The following is a 17220-nucleotide window of genomic DNA, read 5'->3' as shown; positions in this document are numbered from 1 at the left end:
TGGAATATTAGTGTCCATGTAAATACAGTGAGACTGTGGTGATAGGTGAAACAGAAAGGCGGTGGAACCCTGCTTTACAGAATGGTTTAAGGTTACTCTTCAAAGTTTAAATCCCAAACTAACAAATGAACATAATAAATGATTTCAAACGACCAAAAAGTGCAAGTGAGCAGACGTTATGAGGTGTGTAGACGATCTACACGTGGAAATATATCTAAGGAAGGAGATATATTCCACACATATTTTGGAAAAACAGCCAGATCAGAGAGGCAAATTAAACATGTGCAGGCAGAGCAAAGGTGTGTGTTAGATGTGAGGGCCAACACAAGGTACAACAAACACAGAGGTTTGTGGTGAAATAGAAACTTCTTTTTAAAACAAAAAAAGAATTTAATGTAATTAACGCAGCCAAACGTCAAACCCCCCCAAATTAGAAAACATAAGAAATGTTTTCCCACAAAAGGGTCATGCAAGATAACAGGAAAACTGGAGGAGTGTCCAAATATACTTGAATAAAACTAGACATACCATTAGTCGGATGCCTGGCAAACGACACAGAAAATCTCTTTACTGCCGGCATAGAGAACAGCTCTGAGGAGATAAGAAAAGTGACGGAATTACTGGGGCTGCAGCTATCTGTGTCTGTCTGTTGGCCTGTGTGTTTTAACATGAGAAAACAGTGGAGAGGAAAAACAGAATAAGAGAAAGTTGACCTGATGATTCATCCGTTTATCTGCATGAAAACGGTGGTCATATCTGAATAAACATAGAGGAGCTCAGAGAAACTGAATGGAGATGTGGAGCAGATGGAGTGAATGATGGATGTTTTGTCTGAATAGTTCTTCTCGTCTTTCTTTTTGTCAGACTGCTACTGCATACTTTTTTTTTTTTTTTTTTTTAGCTTTAAAGCAATAATGCTCATCATTTAGGGAAGTACAAATTAACAAATGTTTGCTCTCGAGTTTCTCCCAAAATTACACAATGAGAAAACCACCTTAGCTGCTCTAGAGCTGTTAAATGTAAGTTCAAAATTCACTACAGCACTTCTATTTATGGTCTCTACTAACACATAAAGACCAGAACACTGAGCTGAAAGATGGTATTAAAGCTGTGTGGAGCTGAAGGAGAGTGGAGAGTCAAGTCATGAATATCTACGGCTTCATAAGATGAACAACTCCTTTTTCAAATAAACGTGATACACTGTTAATACAAAACATATATATTATATATTTAGATATTATATATAAATAAACCCACTTTAGAGTGGTAAAAAAGTGGCTGAACTACCAGCTTCTGCCCCTGTAAACAGCAGCAAACACTCGACCAGACCTAATGAAAAGAGTGACCAGGCCTACACAGACAAATTTAAGAAAATCTCATTTTAAATAATACATTTTTTTCTACTGCACCGATTCTTTTAAAAGAACAAACTTATACCATGACTGGTGGTGTTTAAGAAGGGGTATCTGAACTCATTTGACAGGTGATAATAATGGGAATCACCTCTCTAAAGTGCACTTACCACACTGCACGTCATCTTCAGGTCTAATTAGTACTTTCTTTCACCCTTCCAGCAACAAAAGAATTATTTGTTGTCCTGATAATGCTCTCTTTCTTTAAATGACGTCAGTCCAAACCCTCACCTGTTTCTCAGACAACAGCACATACCATGATGTAACAGGACTGAGAAAGAAAAGCGTGTGTTTGACTATGTGGGGCCTTGCAGTCACAGTGACACCCAGTGGATGAACTGAACAGATCAGTTTCTAGGGTTTAGAACCTGCAGTGGTAAACAAAATCCCTGCAGTTGTGCTAATGATCAGAACCATGTGCATGTATGTGATTTACAAGTTAACTGATCTGCTACTAACATAACTTGAGTCATATTTCTCTTTTAAATACTGAACAAACTTGTTTAACATGCAGCTGTGACCATGAGAATTACCTCCAAGCCAGATGTTTGGGGTAATTAAAGCTGCAGTAAGGACCCCTGGTGGCTATGAAAACAGCTTGCTTGCACTCACTATTAGCAGCAGAGCCTGATGGGAACGTGGGGGTGATGAGGGAAAATGAGACTCGGGATTATTTTTTTTTTAAGGTGGTTTATTGGGTCTTGAAAATATATCGGTTCTGAATAACAGGCTGAGTTTCTTAATGTAAGGATTATCATAAATTGTGATTAATTTAACAAAAAAAGCCAAGCTTTTGGCTGTCATACACAAAAACTACTTTACTGCGGATTATGAAAGTCCTTGAGAGGATATGGTACCTACTGCACCACAACATGCGCAGAGAGGAAACACTTTAGTGTCTTTGAACCCAAGCAGACAGTGGTGTGATCAGTTAGGGGTCATGCTGGCATGGAAAAATATCCGACATCACATTCCAACGTAAGCATGCATTCTTAAGCCACACAATCACTCTGCTGTCATATCAGCGCCCTCGTTGTGCACACTGCCAAGTAAATCACTCGAGAAATGTGACGCAACACATTGAAATTGCTGGTTTGTGGAAGAAAGAAGGGAGCTTTGATTCGAAAAGATATTACAAAAACCAATGTCCCCAAAAATCAAATAATGTGAAGTCCAGGAGAAGATAAATAGAAGACATAGCCAGAAAGCCAGAAAAAAAGCCTGGAGAGCTTTTCAAAAAGGATAGTGATGAAAGGGCCAACCCCATGGAAGAGGACATAAAGCGTAGTGAACATACCAAACATGCCAATCTTGCATGGCAGACTGCCGGGGGACAGGGGTGGTTTTCGGTGGAGGTGGTGGTGCGTACGTACGTAGTCCCGCAGGTTGGGGGCGCTACAGGACACCCCGAGGGCAGAGGCACTGAAGAGGCCAGAGCAGAGCGAGCCTGTGTAAGGAGGAGCCGGGGGGGAGTGTGGGGTGAAGGGATGGGTGGAGTGGAAGTGTGAAGGGTGAGTATTTTTATTACACACCATGCTGTAATCATCTGTAACAAACTGTTGCTATGGGCAGTTTTTGGCACGAGGGTGTTTACATCTCAAGATGTAAACCTGTGTGAAAACCCTGCAACTACAGTTTGGGTGATTTTTATACTTTCACTTCAACTGTGGAAAAACTAAGATTCAAAATGTATAGAAACAGAAAATAGCTTCCAGGTCAAGGGTGAAATTTATTCCTGGAAAGGCTGACATACAGGCTACAAGGTTTTCACAACAGTGGCTGCATCTGTAAGACCCGAGTGTGTGCATATGTAAACAAGGATAAAAACATGTGCACAAGTGCATACAGAACATGTGTGTTTTGTATGCAAAAAGCAGCAGAGGCACAACAAGCAGGCCAAGCATGGAAATATAACGGTTTCAGACCTATACTCTGCTGTGAAATTGCAGTTGCTGGTAAAATACCCAACAGTTAGTTCTCATATTTTATGATAGCTTTCATTGTAACATTTGAAATCTATATGTGTTTTGTAGCCCTCAGGGAGCGGAGATTTATCTTTGAATTGCAAAGAAAGCCTAAAGACTTTAATGGAGCCAGAGTTGACTGTATAATCATTTGTTCTAAAAATAACATAGAAAGGTACGACAACCAGCCAGCTGACAACCGACACCTGCTTCTTTTGTCTGTGACTTGGTGATGAACAGGGGATCACTCAGCAGCCTCACGCTTATGACACATAACACACTGATAGGCTCCACTCAGAGAATATCCAGAGGCTTTAGGTGGAGCCCTTTTGATGTCATGTGAACCAACTGCTGCTTTCAGACTTGTGATAATTAAGAGCTGAGCGACTTGGTGCATTTAGGGAGAAGATAGGCTAAACATATTGCATATATACAACTAGATTTCTTTGTGGAGTACATAGTTGTGGTAAAGTTACTGCATGGTGGCATGAAGATGTAAATAGTGAAGTAGTTTAATGCATTAAGTCTAATGACAGATGGCTTTTGAACTTCTAGCGAAGCCACAGGACACGGAATAGTTTCCAAAGTGACTCCACTCTCCGTTCTCACATTCATGGCTTCATGGGTTTCTCCACACGTCTTGATTTAGAAGGCAGTCTTTCATGCTTGTTAGTGTCACCATGTTGGCGGATCGTTTGTTTGTTATGGTACATGCCCTTGAGGAGTGTACACACAGTAACACAAGAGTCTTTCAAGGTATTACATGGTTTGGTATTAAATAAAGGGTCTAATGAAGCTGACTGGAACATCTTAACCTTCTGTTTCTTTATGGATTTCTGGTGCACAGAGAGTTTGTTGTGGGACAAACAATATTTGGCACAATATTAGAAAAAGTGTATGTGATGACTGTTTCTTCTTGTTTAAGGTTACTCAACATAAAGTGAATATGCCATGCTATACAACTGCTGACAAATAATGATGTCACTGTAACTACATTCATCTTTACATAGATATTATAAAGAATGTACAATAGTTCATTCTTGTATAACATCTCCATTATAAATACTGTGGCTTAAAATGAATGTATAGTTTTTCAAAACGAATGTAGCTCAACAACTTCACGTCTACTGTTCAGAGTTTATTGGTAAATTGATCGACTGGGGGATAATGTTGTAATGTTTGAGTGCTTTACAAATCGATTTCTTTCAGTTTTCAGGAGGTTGCTGTGTCTGTCAAATACAACAACATGATATTTATTCAATTTGAAATATGTATTTGTTAACAGTGTCTTAGGGTATGTGAGAATTTAAATGTTCAGCAATATTTTTAGTATTTTTTTTTCTTTCTTTTCTTTTTGTACATGATTGCTGCCTGGTGATACCTCGGCTGCTTCCCAATGACATGTAACACAATCTAAGTAAGGCCCACAATGCCCAAAGGGAAAGAGACAATGAAAAGCTGGGGGGAAAAAAAATGGGAAAAAAATAACAAAAAGAACTAAATATTAAATCTTCGATAAAACATTTTGCTTTCTTTTTGTGAAGCTCACGTAATTATTATTATATTCACATACTATATATACTATGGAACTGAGATACTACATCTCCATTACATATGCAAGTCAATTCAGCAATATTATTTGCTCTCTTGGTTTAATAATGTTTAGTTTCTAAGCTGAAATTAAAAAGAAAACCTGCAAACACAAATGATTAGTGAGTTTAATTGGTTCTGACTCTCAGATATTTATTTCATTTAAAATGAGAACTAGATCTACCTACAGCATGTTACCTATGTTGTCACCTTATCACCTAGAGGGGATATCAGAATGTCTTTGAACACCAGCTGACACCACCAATCCTGCACTTGGTTGCTCGTCCCAACTGACCCTTTGCCTACATAGTTTGGAGTCTGATCCTGTCGGGCTGCTGCTAAGCTAAGCTGGTGTGAAAGGTATGTGACCCTCAGAAAGAGGAGGAGTGGTGATGGAAATCAAAGAGGGAAAGAAAAACAGGCAGAAAGAAATGAAGGAGAGGCTGAAAGAGATACTGAAAGGTGGGAGGGAGAGGGGAAAGTCACAGCCAGGGCTTGTGATGAGGACGAGGTTCAGTGATGACGGCTGGAGATAAATGTGTCTGTTGGTATATTAACACACATACAAAGACATAAAACACACTCTCCCACATACACACACACACATTAAAAATGAGATGCCCACCTAGGCCACTGGCTGGTTTGATCTCAGGCGATTGGCGCGAACACGACTGGAAGAGTCGATGGGATGTGCAGCCTTTGGAGGAATGGGTGGGAGAGGTCTCAGAGAGGACCTGAGTGGGGCCACGGACACCATGGGTTAAGACTGAGAGGGTTACACCAATAAATCTGGGACCTGATGTCTCCCATTTACTTTAAGAAAACCATTAAATTTATTATATAACAAAAAAGAGCAAAGGAAAACAATATCTGCTCAACTAAAGGGACACCCAGTTAGTCAACATTACTATCATTATCAACATCTGTCCTATTACTGAGACACTAACACTATATTCTGATACCTCCATGGAGCCCGTCTTGCGGTTGCGAATCATGGGGGACCTTCGCTGGATGTTGATTGGCTCTGACACTAGAAGAGCCTGGTCTGGCTGATCCTGGGAAAGGTCCTCCAGGCTGCCCTGATTGGGTTTTTTGTCTTCATTCTGATCGGTCAGAGAAGATAAGAAGGAAGAGCACGACATTTTAAATATTGTTCAAAAAAACGTACTGAGCTGACCTCCATTACCTGAGCTAAACTTAGAATGAAACAACAGATGTTCCTTTTTCCTTTATAAGCTAACTTCCTCATATATACAAAAAAGGACATCTTTGTTAAAACAAACAACATTATGGTCTTTATAACAGTGTGGAAGAACAAACATTTGATGACAAATAACTATAATGTAACTGCAATGCAGAGCAGAGCTGAATACTGTAGAACAACCCACTAACTTTTCATCACAACTGAACAGGTGGAGGGATTTCCCTCTAGGATGCACTATACTTAAGAATTGTATTAATTTTTTATTAATTATTCATTTTAATTTTTTTAATTTTAAGAATGAATTAAATGTGAACAAGTGGTGCAAAAGCAGAAAGAGATGTAAATTATGGAGGAACTGCATCACAATGGTGTTCTGTTAAATGCATAGCTTAAAAAGGAAAAAACATATTATATTAAATATGTTTATTTATGTTTAATTAAATATAACAAGTGATTGTTTTTCTACATTTATGAATTAAACAACCTGCACTATTTTAGATGCACCAGCACCAACCACACATTTTCACACACCTCTGAGGAGGCTGGGCGGAAACCAAAGCCAAGAGGCACGTTCTCTTCATCTTCACATCCTTTGACTCCTGGACTGAAGTGAAGCTCTACATGGAAACGCTCCTCTGAAGACGGATCCTGCTCAACACACATATGGACAAACATATACAAGAGTGAATGCATTAAGGAACCTTTAAACTTGTTAACGAAGCTGCAGGAGTGCAGTACCGACACGTTTTCATTTATGTAACACTGATGGTTTTTATTTCACTCTGTGCACTCGACTGGCTGACCTTATTGTTGTCTTCATACAGCATGATGACTATCTGCGTCATGTAGTTGAGTTCAGTCACAGCACTCAGGTAGTCCATTGCCTGTTTCCACTGCTGGTCCTTCTCCTCCTAAATTGAAGCATATGCAGAAAACCTGATAAAAGCATGTATGAAACAGCATCGATGTACACACATTCAACCAAGCAGCTGTGAACTTCAGGACTACAATCTCATCTTAAGCCAGTTCATAAGCTTTCCAAAACTATATGACAAGAGATATTTCTCAAGAATAAGGCTGGTTAATATGGCTGAACATTAGCATCTTTGATCCTTACTCATTATTACTGCTGTATACAGTCTGTGAGATGGCAAACACTAATTATCATCCAAATGTTGTTTTAGGGCATCACGTCCATGTAGGTTTCTATTAATAGAATTACCAACCCTAGCAAACTTACTGCACTTTCAAAAAGTCAGCTTCTTTTATTCTGGAAAACATAACTACTTTAATAAATTCAAGAGTAAAATAGTCCTCCCTCTCTACATCTACACCCCTACTGTGTCAAATCACTATCAGACGATATACAAAGAGTAACCTCTGCCTCCTGTGGGAAATAAAATGGTCAAAATTGAGAAAACCAGTGTTTACATTCAGCAGTCCTCCATAGCGGAAGATGCTCAGCAGGGAGTGAACGTGGCTCTCGCTTGTGAAGTAGAGACGTGTGCGGACGTGACGACCAGGAGACATCACGCCTCGAGAATACCTGAACACAATGGGACAAAAAAAAAAAAGAGCACAACAAGCGCAGATCGGTTAACACAGCAGCCTCAATAGACATCCACATATATGCAAACATGCAAACATGTGTGTGTGCTTCGGTGGTGGCCTGCGTTCTCACAGGGGGTGCAGCTTGTTGACTGCCTCGTCCTCATGGGTCCTCTGCAGGTCCAGCTGGATCTTCTTCAGCAGAGGAACACAGTACGCCTGAGCGATATCCAGTTTCTCTGCCTTGCTGATGCCATACTCCTGATATGGATGATAGAGAAGAACTAGAATTACTGCCTTGTGGTTTTATGCCTTTGTCAACTAGTCAAGCTGCACTTGACATCTATGTCTGTCCAGACTCATATAATAAATGCAATAAACAGTTGTTAAACAGGTTTTTGCAAAACATCATTATATCACACTGAAACTGACCTTTTATCTGGATGTAAACTATCATCAGTTCATTATTTTACCTTGTTATTATTACATCTAACAGGATAAATTATTTGATTGAGTTTTCTGTGACTTTCCAAAATGTCTCCACTTTTTTCATTTTAACTGACTCAATTTCTTTTCTAATGACGTCTTTTACGTCCTATTTTATAATGATTCTCATTGAGCCACACTACAGTTGGTGAGGTTTTATGTTCAAAGGGAAAATAGTGGGCCTCACCAATGTCACTTATTGCAGTGTTGGTGAAACAACCAACTTATTGAGATAGTAATGATCTACAAAATGCCTTCTGGTGCAATACTCTAATGTGACTCATTTCTTAACATGGCTCCTCAAGATGTTCATAATGAAACAGGTTTAAGTTTCCCTGTCTGTTAATATTCTAATATTACAAACAATGTTCAGTACTAATGTGAAACCTTTGAATAGTTAGAGCATACAGTCTTCTTTGACTACAATAGGAAAAGCTTGAGAGGTGTGATTATTAGCATCGTTCTGCTTTAACCTGTGGGATGACTATGTCAGCCAGAGCACGGGACAGTCTGAACAGCTCCAGTGTGTCCTCCAGGCAAAGTGAAGCGTTGTGCTGAGAATCGTATTTGATACAGTCGTATATGTCTGGAATCTTGCTGATGTCGTATCGCCCGTTCTTCGTGCGGAAGTCTCTCTCTAGTTTGGACCAGCGCTGCAGCATCAGCTCCAATGTCTCGCTGTGGTAAAGCTGCAGGTCTGGGAAAAAGCACAGGAAGACAAATCCTATTATCTTCAACATAGCCTAAACACAAACACATTTTGATCAATCACATTTAGTGCACTAGATTTTTTTTCTTATGTATATGCGAGGTTCACACGCAAATTTCCACTACCTGAAGACTTAGGGTCCTCCAGTCTCTTTTTGATCTGTGAGGTGAGGCTCTGGATGAGGGCGTAGACTTTGTCACAGGTTCTGACCGGATTCTCTATGACATTCATGGAGTTCACCAGTGACGGACTACCTGTTGGGGCCAACTGGGACACAGTGGAAACATTTTTTATATAACAAAGAATGCAGTCAGGAAGAAACATATTCACCAGTCCATGAATGGGCACTTTTCACAACTCTTCGGATAAGCTAAATCTTTTCAGAAAGGCACACCTAACAGTATAAACTGAACTTGGAAATTGTTTGAGAAATACCTTCTGATAGTCCTCTTGTGCAAACTCCTGGTCCTTCTGCATGATCTCATGCAGCCTGGCCTTCACCTTCTGCTGACAGTCAGTGAGAGAGTCACTGTCGCTGTCCAGCAGTCCGTTCATGTTGGCACTCTTCACCATCTGAACCAGGATGGGGGTCAGCTCGCCTTCCAGAGCCAGCAGACCCTGCAGAGAAACCATAAAAGTTTAACTGAAGTTTGGTTTCAGACTGGGTTCTATAATGCATAAAGTGACTTGAAAAAAAATTGTATTGCTACTGACACTATGTAACTAAAATTGAATTGAATTGAATTAAATCTGACGTTCTCTCTCTCATATTTTCATGAAATAGAAGTTGAGTTCAAGAACTGTCATTTTTGTTGTCTCGGTCTTGCTTACAGAGAATACAAGAGTTTAGGCAGTCCTTAAATTGATTACTTATTAAACTGCAATTTCTCTTCTCTCAAGCAGGGCTGAAATGACAGGAAGATAGTTGGTAGAAGAATTTGTCCTTTAGTTTTTGTTTCATGTTTTCAGACTTCTTATAGACATAACTGTCCAAAGTTTAGTCTTCCATGTAGGTTGACAGAGTTACCTTGGCAAAAGCAGCAGCCGTCATCTGCACCCTGCCCTCATCAGAGGCGTAGATCTTCAGGTCATGTCGGTAGGTGCTGTGCAGGCGCAGGAGGCCACAGCCAGGAAACCCAGCATAGTCACCTGAAAGATTGTACACAGAGTGGAGAATCACGATTAGCTGGACTAGTTACACTAACACTAAAATATATTTTAACATTTGTCATTTTTAAGAAACGGCCGAGTCGGTAAAGTAGTCGATAGGAAACAGAAAAAAAAGTGTTTGATTGTACCCAAGTACCCAAGATTACTATTAGATACAGGCACGCAGACGATACAGCACCTGTGCAGGTGCAACATCACTTTTGGTTCAAATACACTGTCCTTAAAACGCTTAGTAAGATTTTGGCATTTCACTTCAACGCTGTGATCTAAGCTGTGAACAAAATGTGAACGTGAAGTGAATTGATGTTGATGAGTAAATCCTAAAGAAACAGTGAAGCTAAGCTGCCTGATGATGGGATGAAATAGTTTAGACCATAAAAGTCTTTTAACATGCATCACTGTATATAAATGAATGTAGCTGTATGGAGTTGATGCATGATAACGCTTCAGATCAAATCACACTGATGCTTCATGCATTTCTCTTTAGCATACAGGTAGCCTGATGCTAACCTATTGATATGTTGTGTTATCATGCCTTATTTGAAAGAGAAATGTCTGAGAAGCGGTGGGGACTCTTTCTAAGCTCTAATACAGGTCAAAATGCTGTAGACTGGCTTTCATCAAGCATCAAACACCATCTCAAGGCCTCATGAAAGAATGCAATAGGATTAGTGTGAGATGATCCGCGTTAGCTCAGAACAACAAAACTGCAGTAACTTTAGCTGACTACATGAGCAAGTGACCAAAAACAACGCTCTGGTGGATCACCTCGAGAACACATCAACGACGACACAAACAGTCCACAGCAATCTCAATGTAGGACAAACAGGACGAGTCGCCAGGCGAAATTAACCAAAATCATGATGAGATGAGGAGAGATCAGAGCACGTTAGTGGACGGAGCGACAAACGCGCAGAATGACAGAGGAGTGGAAGAGCAGTGGTGTCCAGGAAACCCTTCTCTTACCAATAGGGGACTCACAGCCAACGGACCGGCGATTACCGGCTAGTAGTTTACACAGTGCAACAACAGGTAAGAAGAGAAGAACAGAGTTATTTGACAAAACTTATGGGAAAGAAAGAGGTATGAAAACAGTAGCTGGGATGAGGAAAATCGCCTTCTTTTTTATTAAAAAAAAAAGAAGCAACAAAGGGACAGGCTGCATCTAATCAATGCATCTACTTCTGGTTCAGGTTGGGAGGTGTTTTGCATGCGATATTAAACATAAGCATTAAGAAGGAAAGCCTGAAAAAAGCTAATGAATGGCACAGAGATATGCTCCCTTAAAGGTTCTGCAGGAGATCAAGTAGAGAGAAACATGCATGTAACTGGCGGTTCGTCTTATTATTCACTGTATTTCACTTTAGTCAAGAGGGTCAGGTGTATGTAGTTTTTCCAAATATTAAAAATAATGCCACACCAAAGTCTGAATAGAGGAAAAATACTGCTGCATTTCTGTCTCATGCACTTTGAACAACAACCAACATGGGTGCGGTTAGGTGTACTGCAGGGAACCGTTCAGTTAATTACATAAAGTTGATGGAATCATTTTTTTTTTTTTTTTTGGATGAGCTTTAATGATTAACATTGAAATGTGTTACTAACATTTCCCCATTTATCAGTCTGTTTGATCATTGAGGCAATGAAAACATCACATCCATGAAACCCAACAACAAAAACACACAGTGGCTACAGGTAGCCTGAAAATCTGGCTTGTCAACTCTAACATAACCCTCTCTCCTTCTATGGGACCTGACACAGCATGTTGCAGTGTGTTAGGAGAGAAAAATGATTGGCTCAAAATTTATGAGAAAGAAAGGTACAAAAGTACTTTACTAATAGTAGTAGCAAGATCCTTTGAGTGTGTGTGTGTATGAGTTTGTCTGGTCTGTGGTACCTTGACCTCCAGGGTACATGCAGCGGAAGGCCCTGCCCAGCTCCTCAGCCTGAACCCGGCCTGCAGGCGTCAGCTCTCCACCCCACTTCAACACCAGCAGCAGAGATGGACTGTCCTTCTTACAATCTGGAAAAACAGCAGCAGAAAGTTACTTTCAGATTTTAACCAGGACCACAGACACTTTTACACAATCTCATAATGTCCAAGCTTTACTACAGAAGCTATCCACAACAAATTTACGAAGTTTCTTTGTAGAAATTCTTTAATCTGACTTTAGCCACTTTTACTTGAATTGTCAACCGAAATTTTCCTTGCTGTATGTTTTTGTTCTTTTGCTTTACATATGAATAAACCCCTCAAGTGTCAACATCATTTAAGCTTAGCATATCTCACTCTTCACAATTACTTATTATGTTTCAAGATGAGCATCTACATTTAGAACAATCTACAATCTACTGCTACAAAACAAACAGAAACTAACATTAACCTGTAGTCACCATTTATTGTGTTTATCAGAATAGACACACCACACAATAAACAACAAGTGTGTCTGTTTGTACCTTCTTCTTCGCTGGAGGCTTTAGGTTGGCCATTACGCAGGTAGGTGAGCTGGACTTTCCTGTTGATACCTGAGAAATGACCATACCTAGTGGGAATAGACAAACACGCGCACGCGCGCACACACACACACACACACGCACACACACATCAAGCAGACACAATAAGGTTTGCACACAAACAGACAAGCAGAATTTGTCCCATCTTGACATGTTTTGTTTAAATGTTTAACACCAAACACACATCTGACTCCCATTCCATGTTCATTACAACACAAGCTTAAAAAGAGGCAATCTAACACACGATCATACACACAGCCTAGTATTAGCAGACGGTTTAATGATCATTCAATCACTCAGCGGCTACTTTGGAGTTAAAATGTAAAGACCAGTAGCTCCAATGGAACTCCAGATATGGCTTTTGAGTGTAGATGTGCATATATGTGTGTGACACTGTATCAGGTGCTTCCACTTGCCCAGCAAGTTAAGCTGTATTAAGAATTTGGCACACCGCTCAGACTAATGACTGCATAGTGTTCTCTAATAGACAAGCAGCCGAGCAGAAGCCTTTAGAAAGTCATGTCACGATGGACTCTGAACCAGGACGAATAACTGTGGCAGACAGCCACAGAATCTGAACAGATGTGAGAAGTCCACACATAAAAAGCAGACTTACTAGATTGGGATGGTTTGTTTTAGCATAAAAAGCTGTCAAAGTAGCATGTTACAAAGACTCTAGATGCCTCTAAAAATGTGTTAAGGACTATCCACTTTTTGTGCAAGTTGTTCCAAAGAATTAAGATTGTACTCGTGATGCATGTGTAAACAAACAGTGAGGTGACTGACAGTGCATAGGGGTTCATTTAAATTTAGATAAGGCAGGTTTAGTCTTGCAGAGTCTCTACTGTGGTATATGAGCTGGTGACAGAACGGCAAACTAAACAACTTTGGTTTACTTTTATATTTAGCCTTTACTCCCTGACTCTTACTTATGTAAATCCTACCTCTCTCTCTCTCTCTCTCTCTCTCTCTCTCTCTCTAGTAATGTTCCTTCTACTGCAAATCTGACCATCTAGGTCCTCCTCATTAGGTTGTTACTGTGCTCCAAGTCAGAGAACAGCGCAGGCAAATTACTAAAATGAGTATAAATGCAGATGAGAGGCAGGAGGAAGGAAGACATTAGGAGATTTAGAGTCCAGCTGGTGTGTGGCGAGGACAGCATGCTCACAAAGTAACACGGCACACTCTGCTTTCCACACACAGAAACACAGTGAAATCATCAAAGACATTTGACTGTGTATGTGTCCAGTGTTAATGGCTAAAACTGAATGGATTCTAAAGGAGATGATACAGTGTACAAAACATTAGGAATACCATCCAAATATCCACCTCAAAGTCTAATCTCGTAGAAGTCTTCTCTACTCTGTTTACACCGATTCTTCTAAAATTTAAATGGATTAAATGAAAGAATCCCAGGTTTTACCTGGATTTACCTGGTTGGTGTGTGTCAGAGAACGGTTTCTAATATTCCTAATACTTTGTACACACAGTCTAGGTTGACTATAGAAAAGGAGGGTGGTAAAACCTCATCCTTTAAAGTGAGAAGGGAGAGGGTGCGTACTGAGTGTCATTCAAGCTGGATTCCCTTTTGGAGAGAAAGAAGGAAGGATGGGTGGGCAGGAGAAAAGAGGGATAGAGGAGGGAGGAAAAGATAAAGCAGTTAGAGACAAGACAAGAGGGATGGTGAACATGTGTCTGGTTGTGAGTACAAGAAAGATGACTGAACCCTGGTGTTGAATGGTGAAGGAGGGTGAATCGCAGATGCTGCAAAATCTGCTGATGAACGATGACGACAGGAAACAGGTGGGTGATGACTGATAGTGTGTGTTCTTGTGAGTGTGTGCGTTTGCTGAGAAATGTCACTCACATTTCCAGGACAGTCTTAAGCTGCTCCAGTTTGGATTTCTTCTCCTCGATCTCACAGTCGTTGTGCTGGCCCAGTTCAACCAGCAGCAGCCGAGCGATATCCAGCACTTCCTGGAAACGCAGAAGCCCTTTGGCCCTTAACTAGTATACATAAACTTCGGAAATGTTCTCACTGGACACCATACAACAACGAGTGGAAGTGAAGGCAGCTCCAAAATGGTTTCATAAAAATTTGAGCCAAATGCAGGATGAAAACACTGTGTGACAGTGAATTTAGACCACCATGTATAAATATTTCAACAATAAGATAATAATTGTTTGTGCTGCATAATAATTACAAAGCTCAATACACGGGAACATTCCTGTATCCTGTATCTAAAACCCTTCATTATTGTTAAAAAGGATTTTGTTAAAGTCTGCAAACAAATAGAGACAAACAGACAGAGAGAGTGAGCGTGGAGCAAGAGGTTAGACTCAGTGTCACTCACCTGCAGCTGTTTTGGCTTTTTCAGTTTTAGCTTTCCTGATTTGTATCCTCCGTACTTATCAAACAATTCAAAGAATCTGGTCAACATAAACAGAGCAAAACAGCAGGATTAAGAAACACAGGAAAAAGAAAGCATTTTAAGTCAGACTCATGGGAACAAATGGAATGATTTCTAGAGCCAGACAGTGGGATGTTTTCTGGTGTCAGGGGATCAGTGATTGTCTTTGCAGTTAGTCCTGGAGGCCATAGTTGGACCCTTTCCTCTCCTTTACATCCAAATGAGCTTGCTTGCCGTCGTAGTATTTTCAAGTTTGACATTTTCGTCCAGACACAGCTGACTGACGTGACCTCATGTCACCTGTGTCTCACTGGACATGCAACAGGAATGCCATCAATTGACTCTCAACTCAAATGGTTGCTAGTTAGACTGAGAATAACGATTGGGGCACGGAACAGGAAGTCTTGGCCAAGATATCCACTACCCTAAAAGCCTAAGACATCAGACAATAGCCAACAGTGTTTTACCAGACTGGAATCAGTCAATAGTGGAAGACGGCCTATGTAGAAATTTAATACATAAAACTATTGTTACTGCTTTTAGTCCTTCCATTTTCAGCATTTCAGTCTGTGTAAAATAAACCTGCTCTTGCATGTCTTTGAGATAATCCCACAGTGTTTAGTATGAGGTAAATTACAGACTACCGTTTCACTAAAGTTGTTTTTGTATTAACAGAAGGAGAAACTTACAGAGGATGTCGGACCTCCATTTTCATCTTTTGCTTTGGTGTGCGATCTCCATGCCGGATGATGGCAATAACACAGCGCAGTTCCATCCTGAAGACAATCGAGGAACGACAACATTTGTTTAATACATATATATTTTAACAACGGATAACAAGTTTGTATCCAACATTTAGTTAAAATGTCTATTTAGTTGAACTGTTTAACAAAAACATTGAAGATCGTGTCAATTATTCTCTTAAATCAATGAACCTTCACAGAGTTTTAGGACAAAGTCCACAAAGATATGCAGTATAGAGCTAGGTCATATCATCTGCACTGTAGTGAACTCAACAACACAGTTTCCAGGAGTTTTCCAGAACACCATTTGCCATTATGTTGTTTTTCAGTACGTACATGGTTCCCGAGGTTGTTGGCACAATGGGGATGTCTTCAGCTTCCATGGGGATGGACCAGGGGATGTGGAACTGGGGGGCTAACTCCCTCATTACCATGTTCCTGGTAAAGCAGAGAAAAGTGTAAAAGTGAACAGGAATTAGGTTAAAAAAAAATAGATATAACAGCAGAAAAAGGACAAAATGCAAAACATGTCATTCATTTCACAAGCTTCGATTAGAAGCAATCAGTTTTATTTTAATATTTAGATTTAATATTTACAGTTCCTCTTCAGATTTAAGCTGTAATACTGATTGTTAGCACAATCCTTGTTCCTGTTTTATGGCATGAAGAAGTACAGCTGAAATTCAGTCGTCTGAATTTCCTGTGTCTTACAGTTTCAATTTGTAAAATTTATGAGCCTTTAGTCGTCAAGCTTCGGTTACTTTGGCAGGAGAGACAATAAATCAGAAACAAACTAAGACATAAAGCTGACAATAGGACCCTCAAAGCTGTCCACAGCTCTGGATAAAATTAAAACATGACAGCTTGAAGGCAATATTTTCTTTAAAGCCACAGACAGAAAATGCCATCAAGGACCAGACGTGTCAGGAAATGAGGAAACAGACCTTGAAAAACAGGACCAATAAATCTTACTGACCATGTTATTCAGATATATTAGTGTTTCCGATTTGTATAATAAGTTTATGACAAAGTTTTTGCTTACAAACTGTATTTGTACATGTTTCCTCTCCCCGCTGTCTCAAATTGAGCGCATGCAACAGGAAATTTACACATAAGTGTTTAATAGGCTGTAAGATTATGTCACCTACCCAAGGACTTTGGCACAGTCGTCGTAGTATTTCATGGAGTTCTTGACAAAGCTGAAGCCGTTCACATCACAGACAAAGGAATGGCCGTTGGCTCTGAGCAGGTCGAACCCACATACAGTTTGCTGGAATTACACATTAAAGACAGTAAATATACACACTGCACGGATATGCTGCTAGGTGCAACGCTTCTTCATAAGTAACTTCAGCATTTAAAGAAAGCAAAGACAAAATGTTGATGCAGGACCTGGAGTGACAGCTTGTGTTCAACAGACACAGTTTGTTAATACACACTTGTAATGTGCCATTTGGCCCATAATTTTA

The 17220-nt window shown here is 40.0% G+C and overlaps 1 protein-coding gene across 4 annotated transcripts in view; it reads right to left on the bottom strand.

Moving 5' to 3' along the window:
* Positions 1-17220, bottom strand: part of ppip5k1b (diphosphoinositol pentakisphosphate kinase 1b) — a 43742-nt gene that overhangs the window by 12314 nt on the left and 14208 nt on the right. For 2 of the 4 annotated variants that reach the window (XM_084554977.1, XM_084554978.1), the window contains exons 9-27: positions 16900-17021; positions 16088-16189; positions 15698-15784; positions 14952-15027; positions 14465-14574; positions 12541-12626; positions 11981-12106; positions 9941-10062; positions 9349-9531; positions 9039-9180; positions 8678-8901; positions 7852-7979; positions 7602-7716; positions 6974-7081; positions 6702-6818; positions 5929-6069; positions 5592-5700; positions 2710-2859; positions 529-591 (exon numbers count right to left, since the gene is read on the bottom strand). In XM_084554977.1, coding sequence (XP_084411103.1) covers positions 529-591; positions 2710-2859; positions 5592-5700; positions 5929-6069; positions 6702-6818; positions 6974-7081; positions 7602-7716; positions 7852-7979; positions 8678-8901; positions 9039-9180; positions 9349-9531; positions 9941-10062; positions 11981-12106; positions 12541-12626; positions 14465-14574; positions 14952-15027; positions 15698-15784; positions 16088-16189; positions 16900-17021 — 2311 coding nt within the window. The remainder of the gene's footprint in view (positions 1-528; positions 592-2709; positions 2860-5591; positions 5701-5928; positions 6070-6701; positions 6819-6973; positions 7082-7601; positions 7717-7851; positions 7980-8677; positions 8902-9038; positions 9181-9348; positions 9532-9940; positions 10063-11980; positions 12107-12540; positions 12627-14464; positions 14575-14951; positions 15028-15697; positions 15785-16087; positions 16190-16899; positions 17022-17220) is intronic. The other 2 variants (XM_084554979.1, XM_084554980.1) reach the window with 2 other exon arrangements.

The sequence above is a fragment of the Chelon labrosus genome (assembly GCF_963514085.1).
Source record: "Chelon labrosus genome assembly, chromosome: 11".
NCBI classification, from domain to species: Eukaryota; Metazoa; Chordata; class Actinopteri; order Mugiliformes; family Mugilidae; genus Chelon; species Chelon labrosus.
Note: the sequence above shows the minus strand (reverse complement) of the source record. Positions and strands in the feature narration are given on the sequence as shown.